Source organism: Onychostruthus taczanowskii, unplaced genomic scaffold, assembly GCF_017590055.1.
Source record: "Onychostruthus taczanowskii isolate IOZ18803 unplaced genomic scaffold, ASM1759005v1 scaffold22, whole genome shotgun sequence".
Classification (NCBI taxonomy): domain Eukaryota; kingdom Metazoa; phylum Chordata; class Aves; order Passeriformes; family Passeridae; genus Onychostruthus; species Onychostruthus taczanowskii.
The window spans coordinates 11,551,099-11,569,412 of NW_024499462.1; the positions used below are offsets into that span (position 1 = coordinate 11,551,099).

At 42.1% G+C, this 18,314-nt stretch overlaps 1 protein-coding gene across 2 annotated transcripts in view; it reads left to right on the forward strand.

Annotated features, from left to right (window-relative positions):
• The window catches only part of DUSP29 (dual specificity phosphatase 29), a 48,295-nt gene that overhangs the window by 22,676 nt on the left and 7,305 nt on the right, over nt 1-18,314 (forward strand). The window contains exons 1-2 of one of the 2 annotated variants that reach the window (XM_041404718.1): nt 3,099-3,214; nt 10,336-10,548. In XM_041404718.1, the coding sequence (XP_041260652.1) occupies nt 10,364-10,548 (185 nt within the window). In that variant the 5' untranslated portion in view covers nt 3,099-3,214; nt 10,336-10,363. Of the gene's footprint in view, nt 1-3,098; nt 3,215-10,335; nt 10,549-18,314 lie in introns of those variants that run through there. The other variant, XM_041404719.1, reaches the window with a different exon arrangement.

Genomic DNA, 18,314 nt, shown 5'->3' on the forward strand with positions numbered 1-18,314 from the left:
GGAAACATAATGGTTTCTGCATGCTGTTAGCATCTCACTACAGCTGCAAATGTCCATTAGGACAATCTTATATAATTATATACTTATTCTTCCCATGAAATTTTTAAAAACCCAGCTTTTCCAAATAAGAGCATATTTTGTAGCAAAGAGGAAATCTTCCAGTTCACCAGGTTGGAATGGGGGAGGGAAGTCTTCTAAAGCAGAACTTTAGTCAAAGCTTTTTCTTTAACAGTAAAATTACAAGTCTTATTGTGTCACATTTTTCCAACTGTACCTGGAGAGTGTGCTCCAGCCAGAAATCGACAATTTCTTTCCCTTTTCCTTTCCTTTGTGGAAGAAGCTCATTCCTTCTAAAATTTTTCTTTTTCTAAAGGAGAAAAAAAAGCACTCCCCCCCACCCCTTCCCTCTGAATGTGACTTCAGTTCTCATCCTGCCCACAGTTCCATACTCTTTTTCAACAGAAAGTGTCAGTGCCACTGGGTGACTGCCCTTGGGAGCTGATCCCCGACAGCAAGGATCTGCACACAGAACATGAGCTGGCTGGATGCAGGCAAGGCTCCAGGAATGGGAGGTGAGCTTGTTCAACAGAAAGTGTCAGTGGCACCTGGTGCCACTGGGTGACTACCCTTGGGAGCTGATCCCCGACAGCAAGGATCTGCACACAGAACATGAGCTGGCTGGATGCAGGCAAGGCTCCAGGAATGGGAGGTGATCTGTGTGTTCAAAGCACCACCATCAGTTTGGCCAAGATTTTCAGAAATTACCAATAACACAGCACACATCAGTTTTTAGGAGTCTGGGGTAACAATTCAACTTTCCAGAAGGCAGGTGCTTACCTCTTCCAAAATAAGAGCCTTCGTGCTGTGTTTTCAATGTGTCCAGGCTCAAAGCACTCCAAGTCATTGGCCACTCTCAGAACATCTCAGAGCTAGGATTTTTTAGCAAACGAAAACAAAACTAATGGAAACACAAACAACTAGTCCCAAAAATTGGACACAATCCTGTGCAATGTGCTCTGGGATGACCCTGCCTGAGCAGGGAGGTTGGACCAGATGACCCATTTTGGTTCTTCCAGTCTTACCCATTCCGTGATTTTTCCAGGAGGTGAGTGACCTTCTGTACATGTTCTCAGGACCCTACAGAGTGAATGGAACAAGTGCTCATATTGTTTTGAACAGCCATTCAGACAGAAAAATACTTCTTTTTCAGATGCCTGCCTGAAAATAAATACCACAAAATGCTGTAATGCTATTGATCTCATTAGAAAGATATCCTTGGTCAGAGACAAGCAACAGACCACTGCCCATCTTTGGGGCACACAGACCTCACAGAGCAGACTCCTCTCACCAGCACTGCCAGTCTGCTGGATCATCTCACCCATGTTACCCATACCGGGTTACCTGCAAGGATAAAGATAAAGCAACTGCTGCTAGTTTCTGTTATATGGGGTCTGTATCTCCTCTTCCACAAATTTTCTCTGTTGTCAGTATAGAAATAATTTGCACAACAACCTTACAAGTTATCTTAGAAGGCACAGCAGGTTTCTAGCATCCAAGCTCTATCTGAATAATTGGCAGGGAGGAGCTTGGATGCTCTGTAATGCAGAAACTTGGCTAGAGTGATGCTGTTAGCATGAAACAGCAGCAGATCCAATGCCCAGAACTTGAACTGAAACTGTTTGTTATTACTTCACATCTGTACTGCATCATCAGCCACAGGCCATGACCAAGTCTGGCCCTAGTCCTTCTGGGATGAACTTCTATCTTTTAAACAGACAGGGGATGACAAAGGTGATTGAAAGGATTTAGTGCAACATTAAAAATAACTGACAGAGTCAGGAATTTGTGTTCCACTGAAAATTAATGGCAACTACCATAGGACTTGGATACTTTGGGAAAAGAAAAACAGGCAACCTGAACCTTTGCTAGGGCACAGGCATTTGCAGTCACAGAAGACTGTTTCTGTTCTTGCAAGGAATGAAAGAAGTTCCACAAAAGGTTTCTATCAGTAGCTGGCTGCTTTTTGCAGGCACTGGTGTGACAGTAGAGAGCACTGTGAGGCAGAAAGATAGTCAAGCAGTGCATGGAAGTCTGCTCAGAGATGTCATTCCCAGGATGGTCAACTCAACAGAAGGAAAAAGGTCCAGAGACCAAAGGGCTACTTCCAGTATCACACGCTTGCCCTGACTGGTCTCTTTGCCTCGTTTTCCCACTCTCAGGCAGAAGGCGAAGATCTGAAGAATTTATTTAAAGAAATATTAATACTCACATGACAGCTGGATCTTAGATGCAAGCCTAGCTCCAACAACACCAAAATCTCCTCCTAAGACTGTGGTGCAAGTTGCAGCTCTGAGGCAGGGTTTGCTGCAGAACAAATGCCCAGGCAGAGGATGTCATGTACCAGTTGCTCATGTGTGATCCCCAAGCCCTTCAGCCCTGTGGCCATGAAGGTCACAGCAGCGGCGAAGTACTGGAGTGGAAGAGGTGTGGCTCTGACACCAGGGGACCCAGCTTTGATCTTTGATGAACCTGGCTGTGACTTACCAGAGAAAGTTTCAGGCTTTCTTCAGCAGGAAGTCATTGAATTTTTCAAAGGCTGGAGGATGCACCTCTGCCTTTTTTTTTTGGCAAGCTGTGCTCATGTCACCGGAACTGAGCCATGCTGGGCACCTTGTTGCTCTCAGCAAAGAAAGGCATTTCATAAGTTAGATGGGTACTGAAAGTGTTGGCACTGAAGAAAACCAAAACAAGAACTAGGGGAAGATGGTTTTCTGGTGGAGCACATGCAAGAGAAACGGACCTTGTCAGGATGCCACCTCTCCCATTGCCCATTGTTGTGCCAGTGCCAAGTCACTTGTGCACAGCGTGACAGGAAACAGCAGTGCAATGCTCCTTACCCATACGCAGCAGTAAACATAGCATCGGCCTTGACAAGGGGACAACATCAAAGATGATACTTGTTTTATTATGGTCAACATGCAGGCATCATGTTATCTTAGTCATACCAAGACTAGGTAACTAAACTGCCAGGTTTAGTGTTTCAGGTCACATCAGGGAATAGTTTTACCAGCAGATGCAAAGATCGTCATTTGGAGTGGGTAGCACTCAAGGTCAGAGTCAGCAAATCCTCCTCTAAAAATAGACTCTACTTGCACAGTTAGTAAGGCTTCTTTTTGTCGTTCTGCTGCACTTCACAGGACCCAGTTGCTTACAGGTAAGGCTAAGCAATATGCTTTTCCTGCTGTACTGCTGCTCCTTTTTCCTTCCTTTTGTACCTTGGTTTAGTAAAGCAGGGAGAGGACTGAGAACTGGAAAACTTGCCAAGTTAACTATTAATTTCATTAGCTTGTTGCAGAGAAAAAAAAAATAAATTATTACAGACTTTAAAAGGTTTTGAAAGTATAATATATAATTTTAGAAATTTTAGAAACCCAAACTTGTTGTGTTACAAAATCACTTTATAAATTAGGAAATTAGGTGCAGAAAGTGTAATTATCTTAGAGATAATTTCAATGTAAAAGTTAGGGAATTAAAATGCAATTTTTAAAGACTTTAACATCTGTCCCAGAATATTTTGCTTATTCTTCAATAATTGCTCCACCCTCCAGCCAAATCTAGCTTTTCTAATTGAATTAAAAATCTCTCAGATGATGCTGTGTTTTAAGTTTCTTTGGACACTCTAATAATATTTAATAAAATCTCAGCTTAATCTGTTTTCAATTAACCAGTCCAGTCAACAATAAAGAATGAGAGCAAAAATAAGTTTTTAAAAAGTCATATGTGGCTTAGAAAATCATTGAAATAACTGGTTAGTTTTGAATATTCACAGCAGGAGGTTCTGGGAAATAATTGCACAGAGGCTACAATTATTCTGGTTTTAAGCTGTTTACAGATGACTGCAATAGATGAACTATTTTATAGTCCTTGAATGCTTTAAGCATGAGAATGCAGGGCTACAATAAAGCAACTGAAGTACATGAATTTTGGTGAAGACTTGAACAGGACTAGGGAATACAGGATTATACTTTTTGCTTAAGTATCCTGCAAATCCACTTTTGGAATTTGGTACATTCTTTTTGGAGTCTTTTAGAAAAAATTTTTTGAAAGAATTCTCCATCACAAGAAGTATTTGTAAAAAAGTAACCTTTTTGTCCTAGTGTTAGGGAAAAAAGCCCCAACAAAACAAAACAAGACATAATCCCACCCAAGGAGCCTTTGCAGTGCCACAGTTCATTGGGGTGCAACAAGTGTGAACTTACAGGGGAAGCACACAGCTCTTCGTGGCTGCTGCAGCTGTCTGAGCAAAACAGCGTGGAGTGGCATATCAGGGAGCACCATTCTCAATGCATTTCATTAAATCATCTGACAGAGCAAGCTTTTGTCACTGCAGCTGACCAGCTCTCAGCTCAACTGATATACTTTGAGTTACAAAAAGCTTAGAAACCAAAGCACTGTTTATCCTCCTCCCAAGTGCAAACACTGTGCTCCAGACATGTGCATTGGCTTCTGCAAGAACTTTCCAGTTTATAAAACAGCCCTCTGCTTACTCATACTCAAAAAGGGCAAGCACTTTTTCACCCTGAAGGGAGGTATGCATCTGGCATGTGGGCTGGAAATGGAAGAACAGAACATTTCTTAAAAATTCTTGAACTTGCTGAGTAGATCCTCCCTCACTGTTTCTGTAGATTCTCAGTCATTAGATCTGATTTTTTTTTCCTGCCTTTAGCACTGAGCAAGTGCATACGTGAAGACTGGTTACTAAACTAGATTCAAGTCTTCTGCACATTTTTTGAAAGTATAGAAGTGGTATTCTCCATCCTTCTCTTGGGTCCTTCCCTCTTGTACACACTTGTTACAAACCTTGTTCCTCCATGAGTTCTTACCTAAGGTGGTTATTAAACTGAAAGAAGAAAGTAAATAAAAATAAAACCATTAGTTTTGCAGTTGTCTGTAAAGCAAAGTCTCAGTTTTTACTCCCAGGAGAGTAGAAATCCAACAACTTCAATGGTGTTAAATTCTGCCTGATAAATAAAAACATTCAAATAAGTCTGCCCTGTATCCAAGATCAGAAAAGAAAATGGAGTAATTTCTTAGTAACAAGCTCTTTATACACAGAAATGATTTCTCAATCAAAATTACAGTGTTTTGGGTTTTTTTCCTCTTTTTTGGTCTTCTGCTGGATTTAGTGTTCATAGCAGTAGATTAACTACTTTAGTCCCCAGTTTTGAGGGTCAAACTACCAATTAATTTCAAGGGCACTGTGTTCATCTCCTATTGCACGGAGGTGGGTATAAAGACCAGTAGATATGTTGTTACTTTTGTAGAATCCTCGTGAAAGGCTCAGCGCTGATAGGTAGTTTTCTTCCTTTGGCATCTTGGGAAAAAACTTCTGATGATATCACAGTTCCACTCCTTTTTCAGAGCTGACAACAGGTAGGAAGCAAAATCTAAAAGCATCAGAAGAGGAGTATTATTAAAATCTGCCTCCACATTTACAAACAAGTTGTGTATTTAGGTGTTTGCTAAATGCTAAAAACTTTCCGTTCCCAGCTAAACCAGGCGAATTTGTGATCACCTGGTATTTTCAGGGAGAAGTTGCTTTTAGACAACTCTGAGTACAAAACCAAGGCTTGTTCACGTGTGCACACCAAATTAAATTTAATAACGCCAGAATCAAAATCACCACTGGCACAAGTGATCAATGTCATAAGAGCTGGGAGAACTTCCAAGAGCAGGACACATGGATGGCAAAGAATTAAACTATTCTGCTGTATAAATATGGACTGAAGTGGGCATTAAGGCAAGGAAACCCTGTGCCCTGCATGACAGAACAGCTACTACTTCTAAAGGAAAGAGTAAGGAAAATTGTCTTCTCTTCATTTTTCTTCCCAGTTTTTACTTGTTTAGCCTCTCTCATTGCATATTTATGCCAATGCTACTGGGCTCTGAGTTTACTGAAGCTTCAGGCACACAAATACAGCTACAAGTTGGCAGCCAGAGTACCTATGGTGGGGACCACAGCAGTGATGGAGGAACCCCCTGTGCCACGGAGGGGTGCAGAAAAGGAAAGGATATATAGGCCCTTGCACAGGAACAAGGCAAATGCAGTCTTTGGCTGTGCATGCCTGATTTTTTTCCTTTTAAGTCTCTACAGCTGACTTGGATCTTAACTCCCAGGCATAAATCTTGCCAAATTGTTTGGCATCTTTATACACGGCACTAGGGCTTGCACAGCACATTGAGCAGAAAATATTAAGAAACATAGTATTTTGTTATGTAGCTAATGACTTACAGCTTTCACTCTCAAAGTACTCAGAAAGTTCTACTACACATGGAAAACCAGCATTAGGAATGTACACAGCACCACCAAGGCTCTGGTGCTCACCTCTAGATAAAAAGCTCAGTTTTCCTCCCCCGTCTATGGGAATACCAAACTCTAGAGCTCATTACTGACATTTCCAAAAGCACTAACTCATTCCTACAAATTTTGTGGTAGGACAGGACCTTCCTTCAATTGAACAGATTTGAAAATGGGCCGCTATATTCTGTGATTTCACAGGGCCTTACTGGAAATTTTGGGTTAATTTGAGTGGTTCAAGGGACTCCAAACATGGTGCAGAAGCCAAATCTTTCATTGCCATATTAGTGCTCCAGCCACTAGACTGTATGCTCTGTCATGGTCTGAATTAAACAGATAGACTGGCAGATTTTTCTTTTTTTTCCTTGCACTTTATTTCCTTCCTCCCTGTTTTGTTAAAAACAAAATTAAAAAGCTAAAGAGCTGTATAAGAAATTCCATCTGGCAGCTGTAGAGTAGATAGTGAACATAAAGAAGAGATTCCTTTGCTATGCCTAATGCATGCTGCTTATCCAAATTAGCCACACAATTACTTCTATCAATGCAAAACTAGTTTAATGGTTTTTTTTTCCTAGTGCACAGCACTTGAGAATGACTTAAAATGCAGTGTAATTTGCCACAGTGTATGTCCTGAAGTGGCTCACTAATGAAAAGAGGATTAACTCTCCATTATTCTGAATTACCATTTTGTGAAATCACTAACAATATTTTCATTTATATACATATAACCCAAGGGGGACAAATATTCCAGCCATCCAAGTGATTAACAAATAAAATTTATTAGATAACATGCACTTTGGTCTTATTTATGAAGAGAAAGATTAGGGTATAAAAATGCAGATGACTGGATTTTTATCATCCTTGTTCTGATAATATCCTTAAGTCCATGACAGCAGAAGTGGGGAGCCCTGGCGGTTCAGTGTGGTGTGCACAGGCTGGAGTGAGGGCAGAACCTGTGGGATGCCAGGCTCAGCAGGCACAATCCCACAGGCTTCAGCACCTCTGGGGCCCAACCGAGGTGTGCCCCACACCCAGCTCTCACCAGCCACCACAGGTGCCACAGAGAGGGAACAGGAAGGTCTCACCAGCTCACACAGCCTGCCCTTGACACAGGCCAGCAGAATGAGAGGGAAGCTGTGTTCTGGGCACAGGGAAAGGGTGGGATGAGCTACAAACTGCCCTGCCTCATTGGGAGGGAACTCCTGGCCCCAGATACCAGGCTCTGTGCCTCAGTATGCCCTGAAGTTAGGCTCAGACCTTCCTGCTGGGGAGAACCCTCTGGGACAAGGGCAGTTCCAAGCCAGCTAACTTTTCATCCTTCCCCCATGAAATAAAAAGGCTGTCCTGAAGCAGCATTTCCAGGAGCAAGCAGGGTGCAGAGTTCTTTATGCAAAGGACATACGGACAGTCCCTACACTAGAGAGCTTCTACATGATCCTGGGATTAGCTCAGCTGGTCGGAGCAAGGTGCTAATAATGCCAGGCTCACAATCTGCATGTGGGCCATTCACTTACAATGACTCTTGTGGGTCCCTTCCACCTCAGGCTACTCTGTGATCTAAGGTGTGTGTCCCCAACACAGTGCAGTGCCATGAAGTGACTGCCAAGCTAGCAGTACAGCACTGGTACATCATTCAGCCTGCACTAACTCATCTATAGCCCACATGGAGCACCACAAGGGGTGGGAGCCTGCTCCAACAAGCCTGTGCAGAGGTAACCCTGCAGTCTGGCTGCCATCTGACTGCACTGGGTGAACGCTGTGCAAGAGATGGTCTCCTCTCCAGACAAGTCTGCCAGAGAGATCTGAGCTTTCCCTGCCTGGGTTTGTGCTAAACATTCATCCCTTATACCCACAACAGCATTAAGAACAACCACACAAAAAATCCTATCTCCTTTTCACTTTTTATTCCAAGAGGGCTGGCCTAGGGAATAGTCTTCCTGGAGCTCTGTTTGGTGTATGTAGAACAACTAATATGAGATGGGGTTAGGCATCTTTGATTCCTGGGAAGATGCAAGCCCTTCTGCCCCCAACCAAATGCTTCATGGCAATTATTACTAGAGTTGAAATAGCAAACCAGCCCTTTTGCCCCCTTTTCCCTCCTCCTAGTTAAACTCTGTTACTTCTAACATAGTCTAGAGTCAAAACTGAAATACATGATTTATTAGAGGAATTTCAACTGATGCTTTCCTGTGCTCTAATTCAATTTAAAAATCCCTGCAGCAGATAACATTGGCAAGGCATAAAAGAACACAGCGTACTTGAAAGTTCAGGGAGCATGTGGCTTCCCAGGACAGACAGAAACAAGGATTTCTCAGCAGTGGTCGAGCTTTCAGAGTGTTAACCAAGCTTCAAACTGAGCTGGTGTTCCAGTACCACGAGCGATCATTTGCAGATGTAATTGCCCTGTTCTGAGGTGTAACAAATCAATGCACTGTGGCCACCAACTGTGATTACTGATTACATTGCTTTCTCTTCTTCCTTTCCTCCATCCAATGTTATGGAGCCATGAATAAAAGTAGTCAGTCCTTCAGCATCAAGGCAACAGGCTCTCAGTTATAATTCCTTACTAGACAAATAGCTGTTCTTATCAATTTCTAGATAACAGCCTAATCACTCCCAAAGTCAGACTGACTTAGATTTGTATCTCTGACAAACATTATCTACGCTGCTGAGTCTGCATGTAGAATTTGCATAATTCTGGCACAGTAAGGAAAAAGGCTCTCTTAGGGCATGGCTACTGGGGCAGATAGATGGGATTTGGTACTACACATAAACATGCAAGACAAGCGCAAGGTAAATTTACTACAAGCTGGAATTCTCAGAGCCTTTTAAAAATCTCAAGAGAGGACCACTTAGCTAAACATCATCATCATGTTTTAAGAAGCTTGGCTGAAAGATAGATCCCCTTGCCAGTGAAAGCAAGCCAATTTTTGAACAAAGGTGTACACTTGCCAATCAAAAACAGACTCCACAATCTTACACAGCTTTGGAGTAGGAAAACAGCAATCATTTGGCTTTTTCAAGCTTTATAGAGAAACAGAACATGACAGGCACAAAAGAGCCCAAACTGAGCAAACAAACCCCATGGGCACATGGGATGTCAGTGAAAAATGGACATCCTGCTTTCAGCTCTACAATAGCCACATGAAAGCATTAGCTGGATTTTTGGAATTAAAAGGACACAAACGTTCTGCAGCCCACACGAAAAAAAAAATTTTGGACCAACTACAGGATTCATTGCCTGCAAGAAAGGTGGATTTTTTTGGCAGGCTTTACTTGGACACTTCATAAGATCAAGCCCAACTCCACATCTTGTAACAAGTCTCTTACAGAACCACAAGGTTCAATTTCTCCCTTCAAGGGAATGAGATATGACCAACTGCTACTCTGAGACACCAGAGAGTCCAGAAGAAAAAATAAAAACAGAGCCCACAGGGAGATGCAGCAAACAGGGAATCTGCAGCTGGCAACATTGGAAAAAGAAGAGTAGAAGAGAGTACAACAGTACATGCAACATTCACCTGAACAGACACGTAGACGTGTCTCCTCTCCCTGTGTTGCTGAAACTCATGAAGGATGAGCCTTTAGGTGGGTCTTCATTAATGATAAAAGCCCTAGCAACTTAAATTTGCACTCAGTTCCCCTAGGTGCTTTAGATCCCTAGGCTGTTAGACCTACCAAATTCTTGCCAGTGGATTTTTCAGAAAACAAAATCCAGAGACTGAACTTCAATAATCACAAACCTTTGAGTTTTTGTTTCCTTTGCTGGTGAGCTCATCCAACAACATATTCCTCACCTCACTCTGGGAAGGCAAAAATGCAGGTGCAAGTCTGTGTTTGCCACAGAACAGGTACATCTGTCTCGAACAATGCTCAATCACACCTGGTCAGTGCTGCTCCCAGGATCCCACAGCTGGAGCAGAAGTCACTTGCTTTGTGCTTCCTTGGGTTAACACTCTGTTTTGGTTGCATTCCAGTTTCTCCACATCCTGAGAGCGCTACTTCATGGACAAGATGTCATCAGGAAGCTGGAATGCTGGGAAGAAAAATGCATATACAGCAGTCAAAGTAGATCCTGATGAGGACTATTGTACCCCAGGGGCATTTGAACTGGAGAGGCTCTTGTGGAAGGGCTGCCCAAAGTACACTCACGTCAATGAAGTCTGGCCCAACCTCTACATAGGAGATGAGTAAGTGTACACAGTATCCCCTGTGTAACAGATAAGTGTACCTGGTATATCTCCTCTACACAGGGGATGACCAAGCTCTTCTAAACACAGCTCACTGACAGAGCAAAGTGTTTGAAACCACTGACAGATGTCAGAGCCTGGCATGGCCCTGACTCTTACTGCTGCTTCAGGAAAGCACAGAGGAAGTGCAGAGTAGCTGGTTGTGGCACCAGTTCAACCTGCAGAGGTTGAAGCTCGTCATGATCTATTTTTAAATGGTTAGTTTAAGGAGCAATTTGTTTTTATCTCTGAGTGAAAGTTGTTCCACTGTTACAGAGCATGGCCTGGATGTGTTTGCCTCACCTTAGGTTGGTTCAGGCCTAAAACGTATTCTTGAAAAGTGACTGAAGGGACAGCTCACCCTGCAGTAGTATTTCTGCATTTCCAAGCCTGTGCTTGTGGACACAGAACACTCTGCATTTCCAAATTGCTCAAGAGATTAAAGCAAACAGAACCCTGAGGAAGGCAAAGCTGCAGAGATGTGTCTCACTGATCAGACCAAGTGTGATTTGGAAAAAAAACCCAAAACCACAAAACAGACTTAATCCTGCTGAGTACAGGACTGAACTAGAAGCAGTCTATTCCAAGAAGCAGAGAAGACTGCTGCAGCAAGAGACATGCCATCAGAAAATCCCCCAGCCCAAGCCCTGAGCAGAGCAAGAGAGCTTTTCTTACCCCTTTGGCATTATTGGTCCAATTCCCATTTTCCTCTGCACCCTGCACTAACATGACATCACTGTCAAAGAAAAACACAAGTAGGAGCCCCAGTGGCTCCAAAGTTCTCAATAACTTTTTAAAAGGTCCTAAAATTCATTTGTTGCCAGCTTATAAAGAGGAAAGATATACAGCTTTGAAAGTTACAAGAATCCTAATATCATCCACCAATTACTTCTGTGGCGCCAGAGGCAACAGAAAGACACAAGAATTGTGGTCTTGTACCAAGCCAAGGCTCCCACTTTTAGAGATAGGGATGGGAGAGAGAGTATGTGTGTGCGTGTGTTCTGTGGGATAAAAAATTAAACCATGGGAACAGCCTATCCAAATGATTCAGGAAGAAAAGGGGGTTGAGAGTTTTTCTCTCCACATCCTGCCCTGCCCCTCCTATTAGATATCTCTAACTCAAGATTTATCATAAAGAACAGCCTCTTCTGGCATTTGTTTCCTACTTCCTTGTTTAGAATCGCCATCAGAATTATTCTGAATTAAGCTGTTAGAATAATTTTCCTCCAATCTCTGTGATGAAGCTATAGCTGTGCCTGCTGAGCAAAGGGATGTAACCAGACAAGACGTCAGTCTCTCAGCCCAGGACAGCAGTCACTGACTCTTTCTTGTAATCTTCCTGGAGCAGTGGCTTCTTACACCTTGTAATTTAGTAAAAGCTAGAAGGCGTGACTCTGAATACACCACACACCTAGCACTTCATACAAACTAACCAGAGGAACAAAATTACCAACTTCTTGAGAGGTACCTAGAGCTATAACCTGTCAGGCTGGGCAGTGTGTTTCTGCTGAGGAGTGGTCTTAAGTCAAGAGGAAACCAGTGGTGCTTCAAGGGAAAACAAGTTGCCACCATGACAAGACAAAAGAATGAGAAAACCAATGGAGAAGGAAAAACAAATGAGGAGCAGGTTGGGGGGACCAGAAATGAAATTTCACCAGAAAATGGGACTCCCCAAAAGAGCACAACTATTGTTATCCAGGCAAGGGCAAATTTGACGTGGCAGAAAATCTGAGAGGAGAACTGGTCTGCATGCAAGATGCAGGCTTTCACTACCCTGACTAAAATTTGCTTTGAAATAAGCAAAGTCCACGGACCCTGATATCTTTCCTGGAGCCAGCTCCATATCTTACTCCTGACCAACAGCTTACCCCCTCAGTGTGGCAGGGATTTTGTATTGTTTTAAGATCTTGCTTTAGAACTGGAGGCCAAAGAGATGCCACAAGCCATGAACAGATGTTGGGTGCATTTGCATCTTTATCCGTGCTAAATTAAGGTTGATGTTGAAAGAATTTGGTGGAACTCATCAACAAAATCAAATGAACACACACATGCAGTTTTTCTTCAGAGCCTCCACATCTGTGCTTCATTCCTACCTCCTGCATTTACAAGGTTAACAGGACTTGTGACTGCTTATGGAAATGCTAATTAATTACCCTGACTACGTAACCACATCTTCCTTCTAATGCAACCCAGGCTATCAAGGAGCCCTGTGAGGCCACTCCATCCCTTTGTTATGAGGCTTCACTGCAGATGTTGCCCAGAGGCAATGAAATCGCTATGAGCCTGTCAGACCCAGAATAATCAAAGCCTCAAAATATAACATGCTGTGTTCAGCTCCAATTGAAATTTTCCCCCAGCAAGTTCCAAGGGCTTTTAAAGACCAGATACTGGAATTTGTATGACACAGCCCAGCAACAGGAATAAAACACTCTTGGCCAAGGTTTTGATTCAGTTGATACCAGGATTAGTGTTTGCATGTATCCTCCTCATATTTAGAAGTCCTCTAAAGGGGTAGAAAGCAGCCTTGTCTTTCTCCTTTGTTTCACTGGCCACCTGGCTGCTTGCACAGGCAGTTTTACTGGCAAATTCCAAACCTTGGTTCACTGGGATCACGTGCAAAGTCTCTGACAGTTACTCATCTTGCAGTTTCTTCTTGCAGCTCTTCAGTTATGGCCTTATTACCTGAGATGATGTTTAGGCTTCCACATTTCTGAAGTTCAAAGAATATTTCAGCTGAAAACAAAGGCCTCCCAATTTGTTTTCCTCTTAAACATGCACTAGATCTCCTTAGGATTTAAGGCCTGATCACAATTTCAGGTCTTGCCATGTTCTCAAACTCCTCCCACAAAAAAAGAAGTCTTCTGAAATGCAATTCTTTACAAGTTAAGTATGAAAAATTTTCTGGGTATGCAGCTGAACTGAGCTTGCAATTCACAAAAGCTATGGTCTGTGCCTGTGCCTTGCCATGACTCATGGTCTTCAGAACTGATGCAGGTAAGGAAGATGAGTAACCCAAACCCACAATTTGGAGTGCATGATAATTAAGATAAATAACTAAACATGAAATATATGCATAAGTAAAACTCATTCTCTCCTCTTACCTTTCTGCAGAGAAGCAATACAGCATGGCTTTTTCCAAGTGACTAAGTAAAAAAACAATTTACACTAACCTAGAAAAAACCAGATGGGACTCAGGCTACAAGACAGCTACCTCCCACCGTTTAGCATTACCAACTCGTAGCATCTACATCAGTATTAATCATATAAAAATAGAAGCAAATACAGATTTAGATTATAACAACGCTCTTGAGGACAGAGTTTTCACTTGGGTAGAATAAGAACCTGCCAATTGTCACAGCAGTTTAACAATCCAGAAAATCAGATCTTTAACACTGGACAGTAAACCTCAATGCTCCAATGGTTTCCAAGACAAGTAACACTTCTCCATATAACATCTCTGTCTATCAGTGATTTCTAACATTTGATGAGTGACTGAAGCCAAGACCAAGAACTGACTGATGACAGCATGAGTGCTTGATGCCTTTGCTGTATAGAAAGCAGAGAGCTATTTCCTCTGTCTAGGTTGTATCACTTACAAAAACTACATCCACCATTTCGGGCTAGAGGAAAATGAAATACTAAATCTTTTCTACCCCATATTCTGATGACCCCGCTCAGTGTTTTCAGTGGTACCTAAAAATTCTTTTAATGCACACTGAGCAGGAGGTACCCAGAGAAATGGAGCAACACCTCAGAAGGAAAAGGGGATACAATGCTACACTATCTCCAGACTCCCTCAGTGCTAAAGTTACCAAGGAAAATTGGGTCAGTATTATTGGAAATTCTCTACATCTCTCCTCAGGAGGGAGAACTGCCAGATTTTCTTAAGAAAGTGTCAATATTGCCTATATTCAGCAAGCTTCTTTCTGACACTGACCATCTGGTAAATTATCATCCTGCATCAAGCTTTCCTTTAGTGCTTAAGAAAATGGAAAAGTTCGAGAGAGGCGATTCCTCTCCTAGTAACATGTTGCCTCAGATTTCCTGGTGTTTTGTCAATCTGGGTCATGTCAATCTGTGGCTTTAACAGTCTATACTGAAACATGTTTGCATTGCACAACCTTTGCATGAAGTTTAAGAGACTTGGCTCTACTTAAAGTTGATAAGCACACCAGTCATCTGGTTGAGCAGTACCAGTAAAGTGCTACCTTACCTGGAGAGGGAGTTGTTCTACCCACACGTCCTGAGGTATTTTGGAGGATTACTTCCCTTCCTTTAGGTGTACTTATGTTTTCCTCATGAGCCACTTACCTTCCCTTTGTTAGCTGCTTTCAGTATACTTAATACTGTGTGTGAAGGTGCAGGCTGCCGTGCCTGCAAGTTCTTTTCCCCTCTCTTCCAATTCCATTGATTTGGGCAACTTTCTAACAAAAGCAGCTGGGACTAAAGCTTGTTATGACAGTATTTTTGAAAAGAGAGAGGGGATTTGCTACAGTGGAGACAGCAACCTGAAAGAAAGCATTCTTTTTCATGCTGTAACTACTTACACATTGTTTCTTCCAGAAGAACACAGAGTTTGCTGCAGCACTTTCTATCAATCCTATGAAACTTAGCCCTAAAACTGACAGCAGGCACAGATAAAGTCTCAGACAGGCCCTCTACTTGCCCTTGCACAATCCAAGATAAGTAAACAGTCTTTTGGGAACCATCTGAAAATGGATGACACTTTTGTCTGGGTCAGTTTCCCCTTTTGGTGAGTCTGTCAGTATCAATATATCCATATGTGAAAGTGATTTTACGTCCAGTTTTCACCACTGAGGTGGGATTCCCACATCAAAGTACTCCCCCTTGCCTCAGAACTTTAAAAACATGTTTATGAGTCCATCTGCCCTACAGTAAATGCAAGGTCACATTCAGCAAAGCACTGAGCTTTTGCTTAACATAGAGAAAAGGACTTCTAGGTATACTTAACTTTTAGCATAAGTTTATGTGCTCTGAACTGAAGAGCTGATGAGCTTTTACATAGGAGTAATCGGCACAGGCATCTCTTACTAAACTGAATTACACTGAAATTTTCATTGTTATCTCCCACTGTCACACTTCACCTTCCTTGCATGGGAACATATTCAAGGCAGACACTGGAGACCACAGCTGCACCATGTAAAAGGAAATCAAGTGCTAATAGCACAGATGGTGGAGATATACAAAATGAAAACAATTGCAAGAATAGCCAAGTGCTTACAGCTTCACCTACACTGGCATTTGTAGCAAACTCCTCTTTACAATTCAACCATAATCACAAAAATGGAAGAATTAATCACAATTTAATAGGAAACAGCAGCACCCAAAGAGGGGAAAAGAAGAACATTCTTAGCTTGACTATTACACTCTGATAGTGAGCAAACTGATGCCTTTTCCAGTCAAAATTGAATTAGAAATGGAGTTATAAATCCTCCAATAAGGTAATGATTCATATAGCCCTGAACAATCCTATGCTATTAGTAACCTCAACCAATCAGATATTCACAGATATTTATGCCTGATTTATTTCTCTCTTTCCTCTACAGTATTGATACCTCAGGCATGGTAAAAACTGCAAGGAAGGCCAAGAGCATTCCCGTGTCCTTGGGGTGTAATCAGAAGGATCATGCATGATGAAACACAGCAAGCCCCACAGGCTCTGGTTACAGTGTACAGAGAGGTGCTTTCACAACAGCATTGACACTGCAGACTCAGCTGAGGATGGAAAGCAATCAGTCCTTCCCACAAAGCCAGAGCTCACTGCTGGCTACGGGCAGTCCAAGCAAACATGTCGAGGGGCACAGTAACATTTCCATTTACAGGCACACAGGTCCCAAACCTGGGGCCTTACCAGGCTGTTTCTTGCTCTGCTAACTGGCCAGCAAGCTGCTGCAAAGCCAGCCTGACCCTAGGTTTAACTGCTACACTACAGCAGTGTCAGTCTCAGCACAGGCTCTCTCTGCCGGGTCATGTTTATGATCAAAATACAAAGTACTGGCTGACAGGAGGTAAAAAGCAGGTAAACCTGAGCCAGTATGACAAGTGGTGGTCCAGCTGGGCTCTTGGCCTAGATTTTGTGGAAAGATTTTACAAGGAAAAAAAAAGAGGAAAAATTTTCAAAGAACAGTAGCAAAATCTCTTATGAAAATATAATTATCAAGTACAAGACAGGGGGGACAGAGAGAAAGACGAAGGAGCTAAAGTACTTTCTAATCTCCATATTAGGTTTGAAACCAAGCATTCTTGCTCTTGAAAAAGACTAAGTGTCACTTCAGTTTTCTTCACAAGATGCAGATTCTGAAGCCCAAGGCAAGCACCTCTTGCAGTCCAGTGAACCCTATTTTCTATTACACAACAACTGTTTCTTCATGTCTCCACACAACAATATGAGAAACTTTAGAAAAAGCTTTCCATAGATAAAAGTGTCCAGGATATCTGCTGTAAGAAAGGTGCCTGACCTTTACAGACTGTGTGCACTACCTTGGCCTGCAGATGCAAAAGCCACGTGGCCACAGGACCTGCACTGACCCAGCTCCACTTAGGGCAAGTATTTCAGGTCTTGCTTCCACTGACAGGTTCTACAACACTTACACACATTTTGAGTGATAGCTATTCCACTGAAAATGTGGAGAACTTAACAGATTTGAGTGCTCAGCACTGAGCATTCATTTTCTGGTAGTTTTTCAGGTTAGCAATGTCAGTAGAAAAAAAGAAAATATACATCCATATAATAAAGAAAACAATTCCATTGGGTAAGGTTCTATTCAGTCCAAAGGATATTGCCAAATCAGTCTGCCTATCAAGCATAATTAAAAAGCAGATAACATTTTAAAGTCAGCCTAGCCCAAGCATTGAGGAAAACAGAGCATAAATTCCTTGGCACATGTGTAATTTGCTTTTAAAAAAAAAAAAAAAAAAAAAAAAAAAAAAAAAAGTTATTTCACAGAAGATGATATAGTTACATCTGAGCATTTATAATTAATTTTTGCAACACCATTCAAGGTTGATACATTGCTGCTTCTGAGTCTATTTCCAGCCCAAGTTGGAGTTGGGAAACAAACAGAGCAAACAGAGTAACAATGTGCATATTCCCAACTTCCCACAGGTCAAGGGCAAAACAACTGCTAATGCATTTGTGATGCAAAATTATTAAACTGATTAAATAAAAAGGAGGAGGATTAATTCCATCCTGGGCCTCAAACTCACAGAATTCAGCTACAGGCAAGATTGGGAGATGGAAGGGGAAGTTCAGAGGAGCTTGGCCAGGCTGAGCTGACTGCTTATGCAAGTTACTCAAAGACAGTATCCCTTCTTTCTGAATACCTGCTTGAAAACTGAGGCCACCCAACACTGCAAAATCAGGTCGTAGGAAACAGAACAAGACTGTGTGACTGTCAGAAAAATGCATTAGTTGCATCTACTGTGTCAAAAGGCAATTTCCAATCAAGGAAACAGGAAAATTTGATTTCATATAAAAACAAGTGTCAAATGTTAATGGCTGTAACCTATTGTTTGACATTGTCCTTGCTCAGAACAACCTCATAATTTAATTCTAATGCTATTTATTAACCTGAGCAGTGCTTCCAAAAGCCAAAATGTGACAGTATGTACAGTCCATCAAAAACTTGGGTTTTCTACTGACCCTAGCTACTCTGCAGTCCTACTTCCTCCTCAGCATGTAGTTCTCCACTTGCAAGGGTTCTCCT